The sequence below is a fragment of the Mesoplodon mirus genome (genome assembly GCF_964341445.2).
Source record: "Mesoplodon mirus genome assembly, chromosome: 2".
Lineage (NCBI taxonomy): Eukaryota > Metazoa > Chordata > Mammalia > Artiodactyla > Ziphiidae > Mesoplodon > Mesoplodon mirus.
This window is the reverse complement of record NC_138977.1, coordinates 175759145-175785738: the sequence shown is the minus strand read 5'-3', so window position 1 is coordinate 175785738 and position 26594 is coordinate 175759145. Positions and strand designations below refer to the sequence as shown.

General features: G+C 39.0%; 2 protein-coding genes across 2 annotated transcripts in view; both read right to left on the bottom strand.

Annotated features, from left to right (window-relative positions):
* Window positions 1-6437, bottom strand: part of ANAPC4 (anaphase promoting complex subunit 4) — a 41837-nt gene extending 35400 nt beyond the window's left edge. The window contains exons 1-3 of the mRNA XM_082600856.1: window positions 6100-6437; window positions 3240-3345; window positions 1410-1542 (exon numbers count right to left, since the gene is read on the bottom strand). Coding sequence (XP_082456982.1) covers window positions 1410-1542; window positions 3240-3345; window positions 6100-6228 — 368 coding nt within the window. The 5' untranslated portion in view covers window positions 6229-6437. The remainder of the gene's footprint in view (window positions 1-1409; window positions 1543-3239; window positions 3346-6099) is intronic.
* Window positions 6438-14917: 8480 nt separating this feature from the next.
* Window positions 14918-26594, bottom strand: part of ZCCHC4 (zinc finger CCHC-type containing 4) — a 53269-nt gene continuing 41592 nt past the window's right edge. The window contains 6 exon segments of the mRNA XM_082611391.1: window positions 14918-15515; window positions 15518-15615; window positions 19548-19692; window positions 20207-20258; window positions 21715-21790; window positions 22036-22157. Coding sequence (XP_082467517.1) covers window positions 15445-15515; window positions 15518-15615; window positions 19548-19692; window positions 20207-20258; window positions 21715-21790; window positions 22036-22157 — 564 coding nt within the window. The 3' untranslated portion in view covers window positions 14918-15444.

Here is a 26594-nt window from a genome sequence, read left to right as displayed (position 1 = left end):
AGCTGCCACACACAGTTTACCACTGTAAAATAGTCACTATAACAATCACAAACAAGAAATAGAAAAGTTGGAATTTCTTCATTTACTTATAACTTTAATTCTGGGGAAAAAAATCAGCCTACCCACTTTACATTTAGAGGAACAAATATTTATCAACAATTTTCTCAGCATATGAAATGTATTCAAATGTATTCAGTATCAGCACCAGATACACTGACTGACTTAACTCTCCTCTAGGAACCAACACTGAACATACGAGTTCCAAGAGTAACTGTAAAGAACACTGCAATTATTATATAATGTAATGATGGCTTCTATAGCTTACATACATATGAAGATGTAAAAACCCAGCAGGTACATAAGATGACACCACGTATTTTGAAACAGTCTTATTTATCCCCCCCCCCTTTTTTTCAATCCTACCTCCGAATATGGCTGGAAATAAATGAGTAAGAAGGTGAAAAAGTAGTGTCCTGAGAGACCCTAGAATCTCCACATAATATTTCTGAACTCTTAATGAAAAGTGTGTTAGGAATACACTTAGCAGGTAACTGGACTGGGATAGAAATTACATGGTATAGTCTGTTCCTCTAATCTTCTATGAATTCACGTGACCATTTACAACCTTCGATTATTTGATGATGGATTAATCACTGTTTTATCTATAGTGAATTTCAAACCCCAGGTTAGACCTTGTTATCTAATGCTTTACAGTCCCTTCCTTGGGAAATTTGTCAATTAATAATCAGGATTTACAAATACATTTGATATTAACTTAAAACTTAATTAGAATGAAAAGAAAATTATCGTATTTCCTCAAAAAAGAAACTTTTATTTTCAGTATTCACTAAGTCCACTGATCCTTTAAGCCATCTTTACTGCAAACCTGACATAGTACTTGACTTCACAGACTAAGGCAAAATTATTTTCACAAAATAAGGAAACTATAGGGACCATGAACACAGAAAGAACCCATTCAGCATCAAAACAGAATGCTCAATTCAGCACTTTTTGTACTCTAAGAATATTTACTGAGACACAAAAACACAAAGCTCCAGGTGAAATATATGATGAAAAGGAAAACAGAACCTCAATTTGCTTATCAATAATTTTAATTAATATTCCTTGAATGTATAAGTCATCGATATAAACCGTTAAAAATAACTGAAAAGAAAAATCTTGGCCATTGAGGCATTACTGCTCCAATAAGAAAAAAGATTTTTTCAAGAGAAAAAAAACCCAACAGAGCATTAAAAAAACTGCATCTTGATAAGCTTAAAACAAAAAGTTAAATGCAATGTACATATACTCAACACCCAGATACTCATAAGTTTCCACTTTTAAAAAATGAGAATTTCAAAAACATCCTACTGTGACTACTGGGGTTTTTCTTTTTTTTATTACTCAACCTGCTCTCGACGGTCACTTCCATCCAATGCATACAAGAAACTGGAGCCTCCACAGAAAAAGAGTGCAAGCTTTCAGGTTTTTCTACATCACACAAAATGATTTTCTTGGTGTCAGCAAGAGCAAAGGCCAAAACTAAAGAAGAAATAATTAGAATAAGTCAGTGTAATATTTGAGAAAAATGGGTATTTCATTGCTTCCCCAATTTTACTATTTTAAATACACCATAGTCATAGAAATGATTTAACCCGCAAATCCTTGCTTTAAATAATTAAAAAACTAAAAGATACCCTTGCATATAGTTATGCTGTTACCTACACTTATTTTCAAATGCTCAAACTTTCATGAGCAATCTACTACTTTCTCGTGTACTGTTCTTAACATCTTACATATCAGAGCCTCTAGACTGGAACCCTGATGTCAAGCAGAAAATACAGAACAGGCATCAACAAATAAACAAAAATATCGTTATCACCAAGACATATTGGTCCCCACCTAAAAGTTGAAAAGTGATTCCATCTGCTTGGTTCTTGGAAGGTTTTTTTTCCTCTTTTTTATTTCTAACCCTTAATGAACAGGGCCATCAAATACCGATGGGTCTTCTTCCTTTCACTGTGGCTGGATTATCTAGTATAGTTTCTCTACATAAATCATTAACATCTTCCTAACATATCAAATTGAAGAATTTCTAAATAGAGGGCTGTGATTTTCACTGTATACCAATATATGAAGCTTTGCTAGATGTGAGGCAATCCAAGTCTCCTCTTCTTCAAAACGATTTAAAGCAATCTTGAAATAATCATTACCAAAAAAACCCCTATTTTACTGTCGAAAATCACAAGACATTTTTTAATGATAAAAATATCATCTACTTAAATACATTTTTACACACACTGACTTTCAGAATTTTTGAGATCGTGGCATTTTTGGATGAATAGTGCAAGATCTCAAATTATTACTTACAAAAGTTCTTTAATTTTACACATACTTTGTTTTTATGTAAAAGATGAAACAAGAACGGAGCAAAATGAGTACAGACAAAAATAGTTGTTATCTGTAAAGTGATAGGCTTTCAGGGCATTTTTACATACTTATATTTATCTAGAAAAAAAGCAAGCAATGAGGAGTACATATCACTTTACAAAAACAATTCTTTTTCTTTTTTTAAGCACCAATGATACAGGTGAACTTTAAGCTGTATGATTTGTAGCATTTTCCTGTGCTGACTGGACATGTACAACAGCTCGAACAATTACTGTCCTTGTAACAACACATGGAAGAGGAGAGTTCAGTCCTCAGAGCTACAATGCAGCAAGCTACAACATACAGGGCACCAAAAGGAGTAAGATCACACAGAAGTTGCAGGAAGCGGGGTCAGAACTGACAGTCCTTCAGGTGAGGCAAGCAAATGTGCAGAGAGAATATTTATGAGCCACACATTTAATGCTAAAACACATTCTGGGGAGAAAAGGGCCATGATGGCACTGAACTGACTAGTGAGTAACAAATGAAGCTTAGGGTAAACAGTGCAGGACAACACAATAGCGAAAGAACAAAACCAAAGTACTCTGTATATTCCCATCAAATTTCTTTTCAGCCTTATCTTTGCCAAGAAGTCAGATTTCATTTTAGAGATATCTTTGCCAAGAAACAAGATGGTAGAATTAATCTGAGTTCTATGAAAACACTCTAAAGCATTTGAAAAAACAAAGTTCCCAAATTTAGAATTCTAGTATATAATAAGAACAATCAATTCTTTCTGGAAATAAGTTCTCTTTACAGAATACTCCTTCTGAACAACAAAAATGTATTTTTTACAATACTATCATTACGTTTGCCATCTGGTCTCCAAGCCAGACAGGTCACTTCCTTTCCTGTATTTTCATTTGGTGGAAAACTCCAAACTCGATGAAAACTTGCAAGTCGATGAAGTAAAACCTGAGACAAAACAGATATAATGGCAAATAATAAAAAATCCGTTTCCAAAAATAAAATATACCTAGATCCCCACTATAAAATTTTTTAAAAATCATATCAAGTATAATATTCAGCTATCAGAAGAAATTCGAAGACAAAAGTGTCTGAATGAACTTAAGGTATTTTCAAAGAAATGGCTGAAACAAGGTCTAATTTAACCCTGTACCCTATACACTTCCTAACTTTCATGTCAATAAGAGACTTATCTTTTAGAAAGGAATAAGGCTGTCCAAGAAGATAACGAAAAAAGCAATAAAGGACACAAACAAAACTGGAAAGGCAGCTGTATAAGATCAAGTAACACTAAACTTGGAATCAGATAATTTCAGCTGTGTTACTTACTGGCCAAGGATCTCAGACAAGTCACTTAGTCATTCCAAATTTCCATTTCCACCGGGTATATTCCCACCTTGGAGGATAAAGATGATGCCCTGGAGTTCCTTGTGCTTCAGAAGTAAAACTGTCCCTACTCTATCCTCTATACAACCGGTAGAAATGAAGAAAAGGCCTCGAACTGCATGTGCTCCTGAAGATTCCCCCCCCACACACACCTTCTTAGTTCCCTGCACTCACAGCTTTACCACTCCCTGCCTTATCTCATAGCATCCTTCCTTCACTCTTGGTTACAGGGAAGCCAGGACTCCCAAGGAATCGCTCATCCCCGAGACCCGGTGCTCTTTTCTGAGCCCATCTCTGACTTTCCTTACTTCTGAAACCCTTCCTCTGTGCCCTCTGGAATTCATGGTCAGGTATCAAGATCCCCTGTATCTTCACTGTCTTCCCTGAAATGTACTTCTCACCTGAGGACACTGCTTCCCTACAGGATTCTCAGGTGGTGGCCGTTTTGCACACCATGTTCCCTATACTACTGCTGGGCTAGGAGATAAAGATTTCCTCCTTGATGCCATTTCTCACTGGTTTTTCTTCTCTTCTCTAAAATCCTCTAACTTTGAATCATATGCAATCAGACCATACGGCCTGCTATCCCTCTTAACTGCAGTCACCTATAGACTCCTAGGCCATCCCCCTGCCCCGCCGCCCCATTCCTGGGAGATTTGGACTCCTGTCTGGCTCACTCATGCTTTCCAACACTACTCATCATCATTCTTGGTGATTTCAAGAGATACAATGTCCTGGCTTTTTGGTGCTCAACTACCTTTTCTTCAATGATCACATCCTCTACCTCACCTCAGTCACTCCCAGGGTCATGCCTGTGACCTTGTCATTACCAACAACTACAAATGCCGCCATAATCTTCAGTTGCAAACCTCTCACTTTCCATCACCACCTGTATCTCTCCTGCTCATCCCAGATACCCAACTTCAATTCTTCAACCTCACCAAGACATACAAGCCATTGACTCTACCACCGACCAACTCATTGTCCCTCACCCAACACGTGACCTCACTTCCCTAATCAGGTTACAATCCTAAGTTCATCATTACAATCACTCCTCTTACATATAACTTCAACCCCCTTGCATCTCTCTTGCTTTGTCACAGTTAGTCACAACAACTCTGGTTAAACCCGACCATGCCTGCACCCATACAGCTGAACAGAAGAGACATACGACCACGCTCACTAGTTTCACTACAAATCACTAACCTCATGTGGCTCTTAATACTGATGAACAATCCTACCAAGTTTCACCAGTCCACTTGTCAGCTTTTTCATACCTCTCTTTTCTCCTCAAAATTCCAATATTTTCTTCTCCATCCTCACTCCTAAACAGCGCCCCTTCTTCTTCACTGAGAAAATGGAAGCAACAAATGCCCACAATTGATTACATCTATCCATCTGATCACAGTGATGCTCCTATTCTCTCCCTTCTCTCCTGTTGTGGCTGTACTAACTACACTTCTCTCAGGGCCAAGAAAGCGTTCCAAAACACCCTGGCAGTGGAGGGAAACTAGAAGATTTCATAGAGGGCCTTGAGAAAGCAGATATCAATACCCTGACAACGAGGTCATGACAGTCAACACAGTTTTGCAGGCTGCTAAGTTTCCCTGACTGCTAAGTTCTCTTTACCACCTAGTTTCCAAGGTTGGCTGCACACCACACAACTCTCACCTGGCCAGATAACTATCAGGAAACCTGCCAAAAGCCAAAGGAGTAAAGAAGCCAAGGTGAAGGTTTCCTTACAAAATGGCTGCCAAGTAACTAAAAACTCTCAGCAGAAAGTTACAACCCGGTTACACTTGATGAAGCGTAATACAATGTGAACTAGAAATGTTAACTGACAACACTCATGCACATTCCATCAGGAATCCAGTGATGGCTATCCAACCCATTCTGTATAACTTGGACAACAGAATAAAGATTCTTAAACATCCTCTGTGGCAGCTATAGACACGCACATTCGCAGCTCAAGTCTGACAATAATTCATCTTTCTTCTGCCTAAACTGCAAGTAAACTAACTGCAGAGTCTGTGGACCTACTACTATGTCTACTAGCTCATGAGTGACACATGAGCCTTTAAAAAGCCCATTTAACAAATAACTGAAAGTCTTGGGGATGCAGGACTGTATGACTGCGTTAAGCTGCATGAAAACTGTTGTTCTGGCCATAAAATGCGGGCGGTGGGTGTATAAATGACCTTTCCCATATGTGGCCCCTTAGATTCACTTAAAGTTTTCAGCAGGGCTGGAGGAAGGGGCGGGGTACACAGGTGGCCCGGGCTCGGTGTCCTCGGGGCTGCACGCCGACTCACTCACCTCGCCCGCCGTATTGGCCAGAGCAATGAGATCCCGCTTGGGTGACCAGACCAGGAAGATGATCTCCTGCGGTAGCTGCTTCTCTCCCACCACCCGGAAGGACGGGAAACAGGTCGGGAAACGCAACATGGGGGCGGCCCTGCAGCGACACCCCTAATCGGAGGCCGGCAGGGGCCCCCCCGGGGCCGTCCTGCCCGGGTCCGGCGCCGGCGCCTCCTCCGCCCCCGGCCCTTCGCACAGAGCCCGGATGGTGGCGGTACTTGCCAGATGCCCCACGGCAGCCAACGCAACCCGGGCGGCCTCTGCCTCCAGTTCTCCCCCAACGAGTCGGTTGCCGCCGCCGCGCGCGCGCGCGCTCCAGGCACTTCCGGTAGCCGAATTTCCTCGCGAGAGCACGGAAGCGCGGTCTCGAACAGCTGGAACCTCTTCGATAGTTTCTAAACCAGTGGGTCTCAGACTTGGGTGCTCAGTAGGGAGGGCTTTTTTTTTTTTAAACCCTGCCCAGGCAGCACCACAGACGATTAAAAGAGAATTAATACGGAATGGGACCAATATTTATTAAAACGCTCTAGGTGCTGCCACTTTGCAGCCAAGGTAGGAGAGTCCTACTCTAAAACATCTGACATAGGCAAATATCTTGATTCTTTATCCCATGCCTACAACTTATTAGTAGTAGTAGCCCCCACCATAATAAATGAGGACCGTGGGCTCAGCCAGGATTTGTCCCGTAGCTATTGGAGCATCTCCTATGTGAAGGAGCCTGAGCTACACAAATGCACGGGACAGAGGCTCTGCCCTGTAAGGTTCACAGGTCAGCCTGGCGGGTTATGTGAATCAGAACTCATCTGATGCTTCTTGTTACACATTTAAATGTGTTAACTTGTTTAAAAGTTTCCACAAGTTATGAACCTGGTTAAGAGAACGTGACATATCATCCTGTGTTTCTTGATCTTAAAGTCTGTGGTAGAAAGCCATCTACCTTTCACTTCTTTTACTTGTTCAAAGTAGAAAGGAGGCAGGATCTTCAATTTGCAACAAGCCCTGTCTTCCTGCCCTCTGTCTGGATCTAGCTCCTGGGATGAAGGTGACAGAGGTAGACTAATTCATTCAGCAACAAATATTCGAGGCACTCTTTTGTGCCAGGCGATTTGTAACTCCTGATGTTTACCCTGCTTCCTGAGATGGGCTTTTTCCCTTGCTTTTTCTGCAAACAATTTAGAATGTCCTCCAAATTCACCCACAGGCAATATCCTAAAGTGAGAATGGACTTTCCTTTGTTATAAATGAAATGCGTTTTGGGGTATTATTTAATGTTCTGGGGTGGTGTGTGATTTTTAGCACAACTGATGCCACCTTGGGCACGTACAGTTCCTCCCGTCCTTCCACTGCCCTACCCAGGACTGTACTGTGCAGTAAATCACTTCTCTGTCAAGGGCATTGTAGTTAATAAATAAATTGTTTAATAATCATTAGGACCAGGTGGCCTCTATGCTCTGTTAGTCCCCAAGCTGTAATGAAGACCTTCCCTGACGTATTCCTGGCTCCCACAAGACTAGTTATCCATTCATAAATCTTGACTTAACGAATGCACTTCCTGTTTCTCTAGGTGAACTATAAAATTGTCCCAGTGGTCCTTCGGCGATGCCGAGTGCAGCTGTGAATGCTTCCAGACCATTGTCTGCTTGATCCTATCCTGTAAGTTACCGGATAAGCATATCCAAGGATGATATAATAGCTGCCTCCCTCATAGTCTGATCTCAAGATACCGTCTCCAACCTCCAACAGGTGGCAATAGATAACCTACATGGTGGGGGTCCATCCAATATTTTTATCCGCTTAACAATCTTATGAAAACTGAATGCCATTTTCCTGAAACTTATCCTGAATATGAACCCCCATACAACACATGGAAAGGACTGTTAATAGAACTATACACTCAGTGCTACAAGACAGAGGAGAGTAACTACCTGCATATTATGAAACCTTCACAGAAGAGTATGAATTACCCAGAAGGCATGTATAACAACATAGGAAACAGCATAGGTGTGAAGTTCCAGATGTGGCTATATAGCACCTCATGCGTGTCAGTGGGAGTGGGTGGCAGGGATTGTTACTGGAAATGATCCAAAGTAGCCATAGGACAAGAGCTATTAACACATGGTATTTCTAGCCTTTTTTTTCTCACTGCCCCATAAAGGAGACTTTGGCTTTACCCACTCCGTTTCTTTGCCTTCCCCATTCTCTAAGGAAAACACTGCTTTGTCAAATTGGTTTACTTGTGCTTATGTGGCACAGGATCAAAAGGAAAAGGGGGAAAGTCCCAGGGATCAGGCATTGGTGCTTTTTAAGAAGGCAAAGATGGGAGATACAAATGTGCAGAGTGGGAAGTGGGAAAGGGGTGAGGGAAATGAAGAGAAAATAGACTTTAAGAATTCCCATGATGTATATTAATCTATCCTCCTCCTAGTGCTTGAAAAGAAAATGCAGTGGCTAGCTCTTTTGAAATAACTTTTTGGTAGCTAGGCTGTTTCTTTGATCAGTACACCCCTTGGGCTAGCTCACACCGATGGCACCTTTCCACGTGTTATAACGGTGTGGGGTTAGATTCTGAAAGGCAGGAAGTTGAGAACAGAGGTTGTTGGAGGAGGGGCGTGTTGTTGATGGCATCACACTGGTTCATCGGTCATGCGAGACCTTAATTCTTGTGCCAAGGCTGATGATGGGTTAGAAAGGAAGGAAGACTAGTTGGGCAGAGGCGGGGGAGGGGAGAGGGGGGTTGCAGGAGGTGATTCCAGAGACATTTCTGAAGTAGGATAACATGAACAGATTATTGATTAGATCGGGGGAATGAAAGCAAGGGAGTAGTCAAGACAGGTTGGGATATTTGGGTGCACAGACTCAGGGAGTAGAGAACTGGTTGTTGTTGGGTGGGGTGGGATATGAGGGAAGTACGAGGGGAAGGGAGGGAAAGTAGACCAGAGCAAAGGAGTTCAGTGAGGACTGTGTTCAGGTGGAGGTGTGGTGTGAAAATCCACCTGTGATGGCCAAAAGACAGCTGAAAAGGCAGGTGTGAAGGGGAAAGGTCAGGGCCTGAGCAGAGATGTGGGACTTACAGTGTACAGGGATGGAAGGTGGAGTTGTGTGGGATGTGACTGATCTAGGACAGGTGGAAAGGCTGTTATATTGAGAGGCCTATTTTGAAGTCAAAAAATAAGTGAAGCATACAAAATAAGCAAATTAACTGGATTTGTTGGAAAAAGAAATAAATGTTAGTGATAGAATCTCTCTGCCCTGCCATGGTTGCAGTGGCATAAGTAATAACTAGAATGTGTCGGCTCATGTAAATTACAAGTCCAGTCATGGGGCCAACTTCAGGGCAGACTAGATCCAGCAACTTGGAGTCACCAGGGACCCAGCTGAAGGTGTGCACGACCATAAGGCTGGCTCCCCATGTGTTTGCTGGAAGACTGCCGACAGCACCTGGAGCTACAGGCTTCCTCATTCAGAAGGAAGAATGAGCGTCTCTTCACCAGTCACAAGACTAAAGTACTGAGCCGCGTTGTAATTAGACCAGCCCCTATCCTGAGCCTCGCTGAAATCACAGGTAAAGGGGATGGAATTATGCCCTATAAAAAGTCCTCCCCAAGAGTTGGAGCGGATGTCAGTCAACCCTCCCCCAAATCCCACAGCAGGCACACAATGGAACGGGTGGGAATGATGGTGGCAAAGCGGCCCATCCATAGTGTTCAATATGACAATCATTACTACTTAAAGGGTGGTTTTACATTTGAAGTGCGTCTGGGAGATGTGGGTCTAGACTGTCAGTTCGTGGTGCTTTGCTTGTCTCCCACGACCACTTCAGATGCTGTTCAGAGACCAACTCGTATGACTCCCATCTGGAAAAAAAGTTCTAAGAGCTACAGAACCAGTATTTGTATGTATAGGAACTTAGCTTAAGGAAATAAGAAAAAATTTGAGTATAAGTACGTTCACCATAGAGTTGTTTACACTAGTGAAAAATGCAAACAACTTAGATGTCCAACCATAAGAGACTGATTAAATACAGTACATGCATACTGAAGAATAATACTGTTGTTATAGGTATAAATTGATGTTCACATGTTTATAAGAAGGAGAGGATTACAGACAGTATATTTTAATAATTCCATTTTTGTGGGGGAAATTTTAGAGTGTCTATATAGCTTTTACACAAGAAACAATCTTTGGAAGAACACACATGTAAGTGTGACAGTGGTTATGTCTGGGTGGTAGAATTAGAGTTACTTTTCATTTTATTTGACTCACCTGGCTCATGTATTAATTGTAAAGTTAGCAGGCAGCAACTTTTATTTCCTTTTGTCCTCTTTAAGCATGTGGAATGTTTAGGCTGTCTATCTCTAGTTTTCTCTCATTCCTCACCTCCACATTTTCAGATGAAGAAGCTGGCCCATCTAATCAGGCTTCGTTTCTTAGAGATCATCGGATGTCACACTGCTAGTCTGCAGGAGTACTAAGCAACACAGTAGTGTGAGAATCTTGTGACTGTCCAGCTAATGGGATAAAACTCACCCCTCAGATCTCTGAGATCTGCTTGCTTACTTTTGGTGCTTTTTTCCCCCCTCAGTCTTGCTGAGTTAACATTTATACTAAGTCGTTTGAAATCAAATAGTAGAGTTCTTATCTTCACTTTTTTGCAGTGACCTTCCAGCTGATGCTCAAGTAATTTAACCCATGTCCTAATGTTCCAATTAAAACCGCATCAAGTAAGTCAAATTGGATTTTCCTTTGCATTTTTTTAAGCTTTTCTTCCTTGGGCAGCTCTAAGAGTATTAGCGTCTTACTGTCAGACAGCACAGTTGGGTTTGGAGGCATAAGTGGCCATCTCCATTCACCCGGTCCTTATTTAGGAGCAGCTTCTACTTGGAGGGTGGAGAATGGTGTTAGCCTGGGCGCCTGCTTCCCAGGCTTGTGGGACGAGGAATGAGGCCATGCATACTGCAACTGGTTGTCTCTGATATCACCATGTGCAAGACACAGCTCTGGGAGCCAGTGAACGTTCATGATGATGTCCACAGGCCCCTGCCATCAACGAGTTTCTAATCTACACAGGGGAAACAAGCACAAAGAGTTGTTCTAATGCAGGGCATGATTTAAGTACCTGAAAAGAAGTAGAAATGAAAAGACACACAAACACACACCTATTTTTATTTCACTGGTAAGAGACATACTGTTCCACTGGAGACACCAACAAGGACATCACAAAGGAGGTGATATCAGACAAGGACCTTTTATAGGCTGTGATTTTATATTTAAAAATTAAATATCTTGTTTTATTGTGCTTCGTAGATATTGTGGTTTGTTTTACAAATTGAAGGTTTGTGGCATCCCTGTGTTATGAGATGATGTTTTAGCATTTTTTAGTAATAAAGTATTTTTAAATTAAGGTATGTGGATTTTTTTTTCTAGACAATGCTACTGCACACTTAACAGACTACAGTGTGGTATAAATGTAACTTTTAGATGCACTGGGAAACCAAAAAATTCATGTGACTCCCTTCACTGAGATACTCAATTTATTGTGGTGGTCTGGAACCAAACCCACAATATTTCTCTGATGTCTGCCTACAGTCAAGCTTCTCCCAGATGCCTAGTATTTTATAAATTGCTTTGAAAAGGGCAGAAATCAACTTAAGTGTTTTTCTTAAAATAACCTTGAAAGCTGAATTATTCTAAGTTTAAAGACTTCCAGATAAGGCTGCCGATCTTGCTCACGTAGCACATCCCAACGTTTAAACCCTCAGTGCTGGGATAGTCCTTCTGTTGGCTCTGAATTCCTCCCAATATTGTTTAGGTCTGTTTTCCTTTTTTCAGTCCTTCTAAGAAAGAGAAAAAAGCAAGTCCTCTCCATATCTTAGGCATGGTTACTGTTAGGGAATGAATGGTATCTCCCCAAATCTGCATGTTGAAGTCCTAACCCCCAGTAGCTCAGAGAGCGACTGTATTTAGAGACAGGGCCTTTAAAAAGGAGATGACAAGTAAAATGAGGCCATTAGGGTGGGCCCTAATCCAATCTGACTAGTATCCTTATACAAAGAGGAAATTTGGACACAGAGAGACACCAGGAATACACACACATAGAAGAAAGTCCATGTGAGGACACAGTGAGAAGGTGCCATCTGCAAGCCAGGCAGAGAGATCTCACCAGGAACTGAATCAGCAGACACCTTGATCTTGGACTTCCAGGCTCCAGAACTGTGGGAAAGTTAATTATTGTTGTTTAAGCCACCCAGTCTGTGATTTTTTGTTATGGCAGCCCTAGCAAATGAATACACCTACCACCTGAAAACCTCTAGAAAACTCCATGTTTTCATCAACTTTTTACTGAGCACCTACAATACATAAGAAAGACATGAGAGTATAAGAAGTGGGTACTGACTTGAAGAAACTGAAACCTTTTGGGGAAACAGAATCTGTCAATATAATCACAGAATAATACATGAAAAGTGCCTCAAATGTGGTGCAGAATAGCAAGCGGTTTGGAGAGGAAGGTACTGGCTGCTATCAGGGACTCATGTGAGGCTTCCCAGGAGAGAGTGGGACTTGGGCCAGGGCCTAAAGGCTCCATAAGACTTTAACAGACGGCTGTATGGAGGGAAATGTTCCAAACAGAAAGAAGAGACTAGGATGAAAAGATTGGGGCATACTGGAGAAATAAATTAGTCTAAATATCAGACTAAATGTAGGGGAAAAAACTGAAATCTGATCATCCAGGGCCTACAAAGTAACTTTGTATTTCATTACATTTTATAATATAAACAAGAAGTAGAATGAAATTTAGCTGTAGTTATTTAAGAAAAATGTCCTTTTAAAAAGCTTAGAAAGTTTTATCTGTCAAATTTCAGGAATTTTCTTCTATTGCTATTTTGAGTAAGTATCTTAATGTTCAGATAGGCAGATTCCTAATTAGAACAAATGACTTCATCTCCCATCACACTTTACCTCCCAGAGACATTTTTACATTCTATTAGTTTATCCTCTGAGAAAAGAAAGAGATTAAGTCCTTAAAATTAGTATTAATTGAACAAAAAAAACCAGAACCATCAAAGTTCCTATTTTTAACTCTCTAAGGAGGTAACAAAGTTTTTAAGTACAGAATTCCTGATTATAATACCCTATTTGCTCAATACTAAGATGGACATTTTTTTCACATTTCAATATTTCTGAAAAAAGATACATCTAAAATTTAATATATACAATTAATGAGATAAAGGTGTTTTCTCCCTGAAGAGCTATGATTACATCGAAAATGCATTTTACAATTGACGGTATCTTAAAACTAAGAAAATATGGTGATGATAAAAACCATTGGCCATCAGGACCCAGTTCTTCAGCAGTCATGGTCCCTCAGCTGTCTGAGTTTCTGGGGAGATTTCAACAGATTTTATCCACAGTATCGTGGACACCATGAAAGTCAGGCAATGTCCACATCTATGCCTGAATCAGAGAGGGGAACTCTCACAATGATTGTACAAGGTTCATATCTCATCCAATCACCTCAAAATCTGCCCCTCCTATCACCACAGGAACCCATGTTAAAGAAGGGGCAAGAGAAGAGTTTTCTTTTTTTTTTTTTTTTTTTTTGCGGTACGCGGGCCTCTCACCATTGTGGCCTCTCCCGTTGCGGAGCACAGGTTCCGGGCGCACAGGCTCAGCGGCCATGGCTCACAGGCCCAGCCGCTCCGTGGCATGTGGGATCTTCCCGGACTGGGGCATGAACCCGTGTCCCCTGCATCGGCAGGCAGACTCTCAACCACTGCGCCACCAGGGAAGCCTAAGAGAAGAGTTTTCTGATGCTTGCTAAGTCCAGGAGCTTAGCTCATCTTTTGATATAGCCTGATCTACCAGGACCACACTGATCAGGGCCACATGTGTGTATTCCACATCAGGCAACAAACCATCCTAACTTAAATACCAGGTAGAATTTAAATACCAGATGGAGTGCAGTTCTTCCACCTTTACTCTCAGGGCTCTAGCTAAGCCCAAGCAGAGATGCCTCCAAACCTGCTCTAAAGCAGTCATTTGGGAAAGAGAGAAGAGTCATTGTGCAAATGCAAGCCATTCTAAACTACTAAGTCTCAAGGAGACAATGAACTGTTTGTTCAAACTACTCCCTTCCATGCTACAATACCTGACCACCCGGTGATTACTATTAGTGCTCCGTAGCCATCTTCACTTGTTAACGTTTCTCGCGGGTAGCAGGAGAACTGAGAGCCAGGGGCGTGTGCCTCATTTAATTTCACCACAAACAAACCTGAGGTCTAACTATTATTGTCCCCATTATAATAATGAAGAAACAGTAGCTTCTAGAGAATGAATGACCTGGCTAAGGACATACAACCAGGAAGTGTTAGAATAGGAATGAGGATCACCAAAATGATCACCAAAATATCTTGCCTTCTGCTACTACTTTAACAAAGAGAGAAACAGGGCTTCCCTGGTGGCGCAGTGGTTGAGAGTCCACCTGCCGATGCAGGGGACAAGGGTTCGTGCCCCGGTCTGGGAGGATCTCACATGCCGCGGAGCGGCTGGGCCTGCGAGCCATGGCCGTTGAGCCTGCGCGTCCGGAGCCTGTGCTCCGCAACGGGAGAGGCCACAATAGTGAGAGGCCCGCGTACCGCAAAAAAAAAAGAGAGAGAGAGAAACGTACTGCCTAGGTTAAAAGACACTAAGATGACAGAGCAAGTCATAATTCTAAATACCTCACTTATTCAACAAACATTTAGGTGATTCTATACCATCAAAGGACAACTGCAAAAAGTATTTGAAAAATAAATATTTAATAATAATTAACCATAATCATAATCTTTATATCTTTAGACTGGCTTTGTCAAAATTCTTTCCATCATCTTCAGATTCTGTCTAAAAAAAATCATACATTGTATTTCTCTTTACAAGTGGGGTTTAAGCCATTGTACAATACTTTAATATTTAAAATATCAAACTTAACATACTCTTATGTTCAATGTAAACAAAACCTCAGGTTTTCATTCTCATTTTCTTCTTTCTTCCTGCAAAAGGATACGTTATGCCCTTTCTTCAGATAAAAGAGGCTAAAATAATATGACTGGAAGAGATTTAAAGAAAGAAAAAAGGCACTGAGAGCTAGCAAACCAGCTAAGGATGGAACAACTCCCCAGGTCTCCAGAGGGGCTGCTGGGGGTGAGGAGGTCTATAAACCAGGAAATACCACCTGCCTACTTTCAAGCTTAGAGAGGTGCATACCTTTGAAAGCGACAGAATTTAAGTCCAGTGAGGCACTTGCAGAAAATGGCATCAAAGGTTGGACTACAAATCTTTCTTATTCGCAAGCCACTGGACGTTTAAGAGCAAAGATATTGATGAGCTCTTTCTCTTCTTTTCTTCTTCCTTGTAACAGTTGTATGATTCATGGACTGTCCTTTAGTGGTCTCCATTTTCATCTTATTGCTCTTTCTTTGCTTCTGCTTTCTGACAGCTCTGAAAAACAAGGTGCTAAATTATTTTGTAGAATGAGCACAGTGAATTATGTAATTATGTTGAAGTTTAATTAACCAGCTAACCAAATAAGAAAACAGAAGGGAAGGAATTTACTGTATTATAAGCATAAATCCTCAGAATCCTAACCATAATAACAAGGAGATAGAGTCCTGACCAAGCAAAATGTTTGAGAAAAGAAATTTCTTTGAAAGATGGTGACTACAGATTTAGAACAATCTATTCAGGACAAACACACCACAGAAGTAAATAGGCAGGCCAATGAGTTGGGAGGTTTTTTGGTTGGTTTTTCTTTCTTTTTTTTTTTTTTGGTACATCTGTACTGCTCAACTCAGCACTTCAATCTCCAAATCCCTGAATTACATTTTTCAGAAAAAAGACCAATACACTGGCAGTTAGCAGTGGTAGAAAAATGAAATAGCACAATGGAAAAAACTGAAAAGGCTTAAAGAGGCCCATCTTATAGTCCTGCAGCTAATTTTCCTTTCCTCAGTAGATCTAAAAGTCCTGACAAGTGCCATACAGGATGCCCACATTTTGTGGTCTCTTCTTGAAGACTAGCTTCAAAATGAACAAGTTGAAGCCACTATGGAGAACAGTATGGAGGTTCCTTAAAAAACTAAAAATAGAACTACCATACAGCCCAGCAATCCCACTACTGGGCATATACCCTGAGAAACCATAATTCAAAAAGATACATGTACCACAATGTTCACTGCAACACTATTTACAATAGCCAGGACATGGAAGCAACCTAAATGTCCATCGACAGATGAATGGATAAAGAAGATGTGACACATGTATACAATGGAATATTACTCAGCCATAAAAAGGAACGAAATTGAGTTATTTGTAATGAGAGGGATGGACCTAGAGTCTGTCAGAGTGAAGTAAGTCAGAAAGAGGAAAACAAATACTGTATGCTAACACATATATATGGAATCTAAAAAAAAAACGGTACTGATGAAGCTAGTGGCAGGGCAGGAATAAAGACACAGACGTAGAAAATGGACTTGAGGACACAGGGTGGGAAGGGTAAGCTGGGATGAAGTGAGAGAGTAGCACTGACATACATATATTACCAAATGTAAAATGGATGGCTAGTGGGAAGCTGCTGCATAGCACAGGGAGATCAGCTCGGTGCTCTGTGACCACCTAGAGTGGTGGGATAAGGAGGTGGGAGGGAGATGCAAGAGGGAGGAGATATGGGGATATATGTATATGTATAGCTGATTCACTTTGTTGTACAACAGAAACTAACATAACGTTGTAAAGCAATTATACTCCAATAAAGATATTTTTTTAAAAAATAAACAAGTTGAAACTCACTCTCTAAAAAACATTAAATCACACCAGGAAAAACAAAAAACAAAAAACACCCAGATCCTTTGTTTCAGGTGCTCTCTGAACTACATTACAGGCAATCTGTAGCTGAGGAAGACTGCTGGTCTATCCATTCACTTTCTCCAAGCTAGCAGAATCATGCCATTTATCATATCATGAATGAAGGGATGGGCTGGGGCTGCCAGTAATGGCAAACCTGGGCATTTCCATGGCTTCCCAGCAATATCAACTGTTAGATTCACTTCTCCTAAACCACCACGAGTCCCAGGGAAACGCTCCTTCTTGATCTTCCCAGGACCAAAACCTGGGAAAGGAGCTTCATAAATAGTATATAATCTCCTAGTGGACCAAACTCAGCCTCTCCTTTTGTTCATTCAGTATATATGTTAAGTGTTGGGAATACAAAAATGAATGGACACAGTCTTTGACTTCAAGGAGCTGGGAGACTGAGACAAGGCAGATGTCACCCTTCTCTTTCCTTCCCCCCAATTTTTTTAGGGGAAGAAACAGAGGCTATGAAAGCATCCATGAGCAAGTGGCAGAACTAGTTTGATTCAGGAAACTCTGTTCTTCATTACCTTGATATTGATACTACATACTCTACTATAAATTATTCAGGTATGTAAAATGCTAAGCATATAGTAATTAATAAATAAATATTAGCTATTATTAGTAGCTCCGCATGACTACTACTCAGAATTTTGCTTGGCAATTTTATATTTTTCCATGTTTAGATTTTTCACCATGGACTGGGGTATCCTATAAGTTCAAAATAAAACAAATAAAACAGTCATCTTTATACTGTTTTGTGCATGTTACATAAATCTCCTTTCCCTCCAGCCATTTTTTAGAAGTAGGATAATGTACTGATAAGTGATGAGTTAGCAAATTTAATGAAGTATAATCTCTTGATGGCAAAGTCAATGAAGCTATGCATATCTGTATACAAAATTTAAACAAATTTTCTTTGGTTTGTCCACTCAGAAGAACTAAACATGAACCAGATTTCACTAGAAGATACAGTAAACAAAAACAGAAAGAAAATGTTCATTTGTAATATGAATAAACAAAACTTTCCATAGATAAAGTCTCTCAACAGTGATAAACTGAGTATAATAAACTGATTGTTTTATTTTGCCTTAAAATTAAATTGACCTAGTATTTGTCCTCTAAATTATAGGTGTTTATGTAACTGATAAAATGAGCTCTAACCACAAGAGGGAGCCAGCATCATTCCAGATCACAACCAAAGGAAAATTAATACCAAGGAAAACCAAATTAACGTGACAACTATAAAACATATAAGATGAAAAGATCTTTTATGTCATATATACTAAAAAAGCTATTAAAATTATTTTTTACTATTGTAAAGAAAAAACTTTGCATTGTCAATTTCATTGTAAAATTTTTTTGAAAGCAGTATCTGAAGATCACTGTTCACAGCTTAGGAGTCTTCTCTAAGAGAAGAAAGTAATACTATTTAAGAACTATCAGGTATACCACATCCTAAAGAATTTGGTCTTGAATTAAAATTGATAAAATCTAGTACTAAGAGATACTACATGATTTCCCTCAATGAAAACAACATATTACTATCAAATAGTCAGGGCTATTTAAGAACCAACAAAGAGCCTACATTGTATTACCAAAATGCAAATTCAGTTTCCACGTGTCGTAAGATCACAGAATCAAAGGCTGGGCATGTTGTTTGCAAGCAGAATTACATTGTAATAGGGCAACAACCCCAGATCAGTCCTTTATTAGGTTGTATTCTATTCTTAAAGCTTTATAAAAAAATATTTTATAAGACTCTTCAATACACCTCTTTAATTAATTTTTTAAATTCCACTTCTACCCTAGATTACTTAGTGGAAATAATTATTTAAAGTAAATTTGATAAAAAGTAATGGAAAAGGTAGTTTAAATACTAGGCAGAATTCAAATGGCTGGACTTTAATGGAAAAAAATGATTTCTACTGACCAAAAAAAAAAAAACAAATGGAAAAGAATTCTAATACAATCACAAGTAGCTACTAAACCATCAGATACTTCTAATAATAATAGGTGATTTTTTCATCACAAGTCATATGATAGCTCAAAATTTTTATCCTGATCTCAACGGTCATGTAGTGTTAAACTTGGCTATCTGGTTTTCACATCAGTAAAAGAAGAGGACTCAATAGCTACAATCCCTTCAGTTTAAAAGGAAAAAAGTGTAACATTCAAGTTAGCCCAGTTGAAATACCAATAGTTTTTCTAAATATACTATTGACATTGGTATAACTTTGCTCTGAATTACACGGCTATATTACACAAATATATAGGAAGTGAGTCACTTTCTACCTTATATTTTGATTATTTTCATGCCTTACCTATAAAATTTTAAGCTCTTTGACTCACCTTCATATCCTCCCTCTCCCCATCTATGCAAACAATACCTAACAGTGAAAGCAACAATTAATTTAGCATTTAGCATTTCTGGATCCTCTGATTATTGTGTACTTCTGTGGATTGCTCTGTACAAATATACAAGGAAAATTTTTTCTAGTAAATAAAAGAATTCAACTAACTTGTTAACTTTCTTAGATGTAAAGATGTTAGGACAAGTACTCCGTTTATGATCTAATTCACCACAAATAAAGCAGCCATCTTTAGGGCCGTTGCAAGAATGATCTGGAAGAGCACAGTGATTGCAAATGTTACAGTGGATCCAGGCTGTAAAATAAAAATTAGGTATTAGAAGAGGTTCATTTAATATAATTTTTCATTTGATTAACCTTTATGATAAGGAAGCATGAATAGTGTTTACTTCAAATATTGTGATTGCTTTGCATAGCTAATTATAATTTGGCTAAAGAAGCCAAGGTTAAGAGGTTGGAATCCCATATAAACCAGCTAACTTCTTTCTGATACATGGCAACAAATTCAGCCCTTCTGCCCTGAGTCATGAGCTTAGAGCCACTGACAAAATGGGGGCTGGCTGAGTGATACAAAACCCTGTTAAAACAAGCCAAAGCAAATCCAACACTGAAACAGGGTAAAGTCATGTCTCTCTTTGAAGGAGAGAACGTACATTTTGGCAAGTGTAAAAATTAAAAAGCAAGTAAATTAATGCAAGTCTCTATATTATTTTTTTCTATTGTAAATACAGTTAAATAAAAACCCTATTTAGATGAAGAAAAAGTCAAATATTTTCAGAAGATCTCAAACACTAAGTCTGAATACTTACAAGGTTTTACACACTTTTTGCAGAGAAAGCAATGATTCCATTTCCTGCCATCCTACAAAAACAATTTTAAAATTATGTTTAACTTGTCACTAAAAATCAAATTTCCACAATTAAAAATTAAAATGTCTTATTAAAATCTGTGTAAATTATTCATTCCTTATTTCTCACTTTCCTGGGCTTTACTATTAAATACTTTGATTTTAATTTATGCATTTCTCTACTCAACTCAAATGCCTCCTTGATGGGCCCCAATTTCCTTAACTCTAAAACTGGAGGATTTATCTAAATGATCTTGAAAGTCCACTCCAGATCGAGCAACCCAATCTGCAAAAAGAAGGACTCAATGAAAATTTCAAGAGAGTTAATGATTCATAGTTTTTATGTGTCTAGCTGGTATAATCCTTAATAACATTCATATTTGAGAACTTAATGTAATTTAGAAGGATAGAGGTTACTATTTGGGTAATTTAAAAACTGTGAAATAAAACATAACTAAAAAAGTACATGAGATGCATATGTCCAGTTTAATGAGTATTATAAAGTGAACACTGATGAACCCAACAAGTCAAGAGACAATATCATCAGTACTCTAGACACTTCCCCACATGCCCCTTCCCAACCCAGCATTCCTCCTTCCCCACTGAGAAACGCCTATCTTGGTTTTTGTGATGGTCACTTCCTTGCTTTTGTTTATTTTTTCCACTTACGTGTGCATCTCTAAATAATAAAATTTTGTTTTCCTCATTTTGTACTTTGTATGATCTGAGCATAATTTTTTTTAATGAAGAATACAGGTAATTTCTAAACTAATTGGAAATATATAATCAGATGTGTTACCATAGTTAAAAACCAGTATAACCAGTAATATAATTATAAAGTTATAAAAAATGTACTTTCCAATAGTTATAAAAATATAGCCTTTCCTTTGGAGAATAATATGTGCGTATCAGCCAACTAAACTTCACATGTTCTTTCTGACTGGATTTAGTTAAAGTAACTGAGTAACCTAAAGGTGATCCCACCTTCCTAAAAAAATAACTAGGAGGTATGTCCCCTGTAGTCCTTCCTCATATGTAAAAAGCCCTGTCTACTAGTGCTGTGAGGAGTAAATACACAGCACATGTTATTAATTACTGCTTCATCAGGACAGTGATGGTATCTAATAGTTCAATTCCTTATTTGAAACACCTTAATTTTGCCCTCAACAAAATTTAGCCCTTATTTAGTGCCTTATTTGAAACACTAATAATTTTAGCAGTCATACAGTACCATATAAAAATAACTCAAATAGTTGTTAATGATGATGAAGGCAACTAAGTATTTTTAAAAGCCTGCCATACTTTATAATTAGAGAAAAAAATATTATATTAAAATATAATTAATAAATGATAATACATTAATACAAAGTATAATATGAACAAAATAACATTAAACAAATGTAATGAAACTAGTGACCTAAAATAAAACTAATATGTTTGAGTAAAAACACATTCTAAAGAAAACTGTACCTTGGATGTGCAAGAATTACAGTGTTCACAGTGCTGATTCTCTAGAGAAACATATCGTTGACACAGAGGGCAAAATCTAAGGAGAAAAGAAAAGACTCGAAGAAATCAGCTACATATACTTATTGAGATTCACAAGGTAGATAAAAGTTCACAAGGCATTTGTTACAAAAGTTCGGTGTAATTCAAATTAAATTCAATATAACATTATAGGCCAAATTTAAAAGTAATAAAAGAACTACATGAGTCAATATGAAAGGCATTTGGTGTTAGATATATGGAACTTTATTTTCAGTGACTTGTGTACTTCAAGGTCTCTCTTACCTGTACCCTTCTTCAACAGGAAGGATTATTTTGTTGGGCGGGATATTGGTGAAAATACGCACAGGAGACTGTTTCCGTCCTGTCTTTCCATGTTTATAAAGTGCATGATTATCATAATCTACCTAGAAAGTTTAAAAAAATTAAAAAGGAAAAATTTCTCAAATGAGTAAACATTCGTTAAGATTCTTTAACCAATAAATGAACAAACTGATGCCAAGATACAAATTAAATCAGAGTATTTAATAAGAAGTTCTCAAAAGCAAGAGTTTACCTATTAATCAACAGCCTCAGAGGGGCCTCTATGAGAGTAAAATTTCATTATAAAAAAGGTAAAATTTGTTATGACACATTCATGTTACCTAGGATTCAAAAAACGACTCTAATATTTTATCCAATGCAACAGACTTTGCAGGAAAGGCTTTTATGTAATTAAGACTTTAGCTTTGGGCATTAAAACATTCCACCTTTGATGATCTGTGCCAGCTCGTATAGGGCTTTTCATTTTTTGCCTGTGAAATTCACTGCATGTCCGTTTTCCATTCCCCAAGGCTCAGTGCATCCTCAGTGTGGCCCTCCACCATCACTCTCTGACAGAGCCAGGTGTGGGGGCCAGGCAGTGGCTCTGCCACTCACTTTTTTTTGTGTGTGTGGTACGCGGGCTTCTCACTGCTGTGGCCTCTCCTGTTGTGGAGCACAGGCTCCGGATGCGCAGGCTCAGCGGCCATGGCGCACGGACCCAGCCGCTCCGCGGCACGTGGGATCTTCCCAAACCGGGGCACGAACCCGTGTCCCCTGCATCGGCAGGCGGACTCTCAACCACTGCGCCACCAGGGAAGCCCTGCCACTCACTTTTTATGTGACCTCAGGCAAGTCTGCATCATTTTCATCTGGAAAAGGAGGTTACTGATACTTACCTTAGAGTTGTTATGAAAGTTAAATGAGACAATGTATGTAAAACACTGAATTCAGGACCCGGCATATGGTAGAGATAGATAGAAGGATGGAGTGCAGAGGGAAATCTATAACTATAGTTGTTCTCCCCACAATGACTATTTCGAACGTTTACCTCTCTCCTCAAGATCCCTAACTCAACTTTCCATTTCTGTAGATTATCTGGAAAGTAAACTGAGGCCAACAAGCATGATTTCTATTAGCTTCTTGCTCCCCTCTCCTCCTCCACCCTATCATCCATACACATTCTCAATTTGGTTTTAAACCTGCCATGAATCCACCTGGCCACTAAGTCCATCCATCTTCAGATCAGTAATTCTCAAAGTGTGGTGTCTGGATCAGCAACATCAGCATCACCTGGGATCTTGTTAGAAATGCAAATTCTTGCCCCACCTAGGACCTAATAACACAGAAACTCTGGAGGTGGGACCCTGCAATCTGTTATTTTTAACAAGCCCTCCTGGCACACTAAAGTTTGAGAACCACTGCTTTACATGACCCACAAGAATACCATGAGATTTTTATAAGGTTAATACAGGTAGATCGCAACTTTCAAGTAAGTTGTAATAAATTCTTTAGATTCTAAATAAGGTTACACTTAAGAATTTACAACAGAACTGACTTGCAAAGTAGCTATTTAATGAGAGAATTACAAAAATGTAAGGAATCGGTGACAGTGGAAAGAGAGGCCTTTAATGGGAGGGAGATTCCTAAGCTCTCTCCGTGGCTATGCCAATGCCTTCTAGATTTACAGGTGAACAAATTTAGGAAGACTGATTAACAAGCTTCAGCAGTGGGAAAAAAATAAGTACAGGATAAGGAGACTCAGCTAAATGAGAGACAGTGGGGAAGAAAAAAAAAAAAAAAGCCCTAGGGCGTTCGGCATGTAAGCACGCACAGTCCAATGTGGGGAGTCCACAGTCTATCATCACAAAGGTGTAAGAGCTGGTGTGGGCTCACAGCCGGCTTACATAGAACTGTAATATCGTAACAAGGAAAGGAGACGAAGTTAGATCACATTTGAAGCCCTCCATTCAGCTGCTACATTTTAAGAGAGACATTAATGAAGCCAGTTCATTTCTATTGAAAGTAATGGGAATAAATAGGCCTTATAGTTTAACAGATTGGGGGTGTTTATTCAGAAAAGAGAAGACTGGGAGGATCTGATAGCTATGTTATAACTGAAGGGGTGTCATGTGGAATAGAAATTAGACTTATCCTTTATTGCTTCGGAAAACAGAAGTAGGACCAATGGTTAGAAGTTAATAGGGAGCATATTTTATCTCCATATGAGAAAATTTTCTAACGATTAGAGCTATTAAATAAATTGAGTTGCCTTGTAAGGCTGTAGGACTTTGCTCAGGGAAAGCATTCAAGTGAGACTAGATGACTGCTTGTCATGAATTTAGTGGAAAGGATTATTACATTGGGAAGTCAGCCTACGTTAAGGCTATGCATCTTTACAACTTTAAAATTCTATGAATATACGTTACCTATTAGAGGCTAAGATACAAAAGTAGATTTTACTTCAAAATCACCGTAAAATAGTACCTTAAGTAGTTTTCTTTTAAAATGATTTAAATTCATAATTTTTCCCTAATGCACCTTCTCTATGTATTCAGTAAATATATGGTACCATATTAAATTCAACAAAGATTTTTTTTTTTTTTTTTTTTTTTTTTTTGCGGTACGCGGGCCTCTCACTGTCGTGGCCTCTCCCGTTGCGGAGCACAGGCTCCGGACACGCAGGCTCAGCGGCCATGGCTCACGGGCCCAGCCGCTCCGCGGCATGTGGGATCCTCCCAGACCGGGGCACGAACCCGTGTCCCCTGCATCGGCAGGCGGACTCTCAAACCACTGCGCCACCAGGGAAGCCCAACAAAGATATTTTGAACATTTATGAGTGTCATAAGAAAAAAAACTCTTCCTAAGAGAATCTTATGAAGATTTTCAAATGCTGGAAAAGAGTATCTTAGAAAGATTTTTAGTAAATGGAATAGTCCATGCAATATAATAGATAGCAGATGGAAGAGAGGGGAAAAAAAAGGATTTCTTTATGGTTACCTAAGGAGTCAGAGAATGTGTGCGTCAGGGAGTTGGTTGATTACTTGATTTTGCATAACCTAATTGAGATTATTATTATTTTTAAATGTGGGTTTGTTGTGCTAATTAACTATAAACATATGGTATGTAAAATGCATGCTGCTAGGGTAAATTAATGTACCTCTAACATACATCCATATTTCATAGCTTCATCCACACAAATAAACCTCCTATGGAAGTGCTGTAAAGCAAACACAATTTTGCAAATTGCGTATCACTAGTGGTAGAGCTGATACACCATTTTCCCATCATTATCCCTGACATTTCACTCACAATGATGATGAGAGGCATTTTCGAGTAGAAAATTTCTCCCATGGAACTGATTAATGTGATGAGGTACTGTATAGAAATGAGGGAAAGCACAAAATCTCTGCAATTCCTAACTTTTAATTTTATCTATACACAAATTTCTTCTGCAACATGAGACTGAAACTAGTTATACGGAAAACAAGACATTCAAGTCGACAAACATTTATTATTCTGCACCTACTATGCTCCAGGTATCATGCTAGGAAACAAAGCTTAAATAAAACAGAGTACATGTTTGTATTTTCATAAATCCCTAAAGTGTGTTCTGTTTAATTTCAATATATTCAAAAGATTCCAAGTGAACTCTTCAGCTCCATCAATCAACTTCTACCATAGCAATAAGGTTTTTTAGTCACACCATATTCCATGTAACCTCTTATTTTAAATATCATATGTACAGATACATACACAGACATACACTTACATATATGTGTGTGTGTTATTCCTCATCACTTCAAATCCATTAAATGTTTTATGTTTATTGTATATTGAATTTTGAGAATTTCACGTGTCACCTTATAATTTACAATCATTTCTCAGAAATTCCTGTCAAAACCTCTTCATTTCTGAACATGAAACCAGATTCAAAAAACAAACGGTTTTCTAAACAGGATGATTTTTTAAAAGACAGCTTTAGAAAAAAAGCAAAGATCTCTGCTTTTAACAATCCAGACAAATGTCCCAGATTAAGCAGAAACAAGAGATCATAGCATGTGCAAGGTGGAAGGGAAGTGAGAAGATCTAGTTCAGATGTGGTAAATACAGGACCTGAATGCCATCACTCCCTGACCCTGACCCTGTGGCAGACGTCACTAATCAGTCACGCTACTCTCTGCCACTGAGCCTGGTGTTCTCAACAAATTCTCCAGAAAGTCACTACCAATTTATCAGGCTTAAGTCTAAAAGTAAAACTTATCTGGCATCCTTTTTCTGGTTCAGTCATTTTATTTTATAGGTAAGGAAACAGAGACCTGGAAAGATAAAGTGACTTCCCTCAAGATTATATTTAATCTTCTAAAAGGCAGTGCTAGGACTCAAACTTCTTCTGACTCTAAATCAGAATTTCTTTTCATTACCAAATCCTTCCTTTCTAATCTGCCCTTAATAAAGCTCTTGGTTTTCTAGGTCTTTGATAGCTATTTTATTCTGTACTCATCAAGTGCTTTATCAGTGAAGAGTCTACATGATTTATAGTT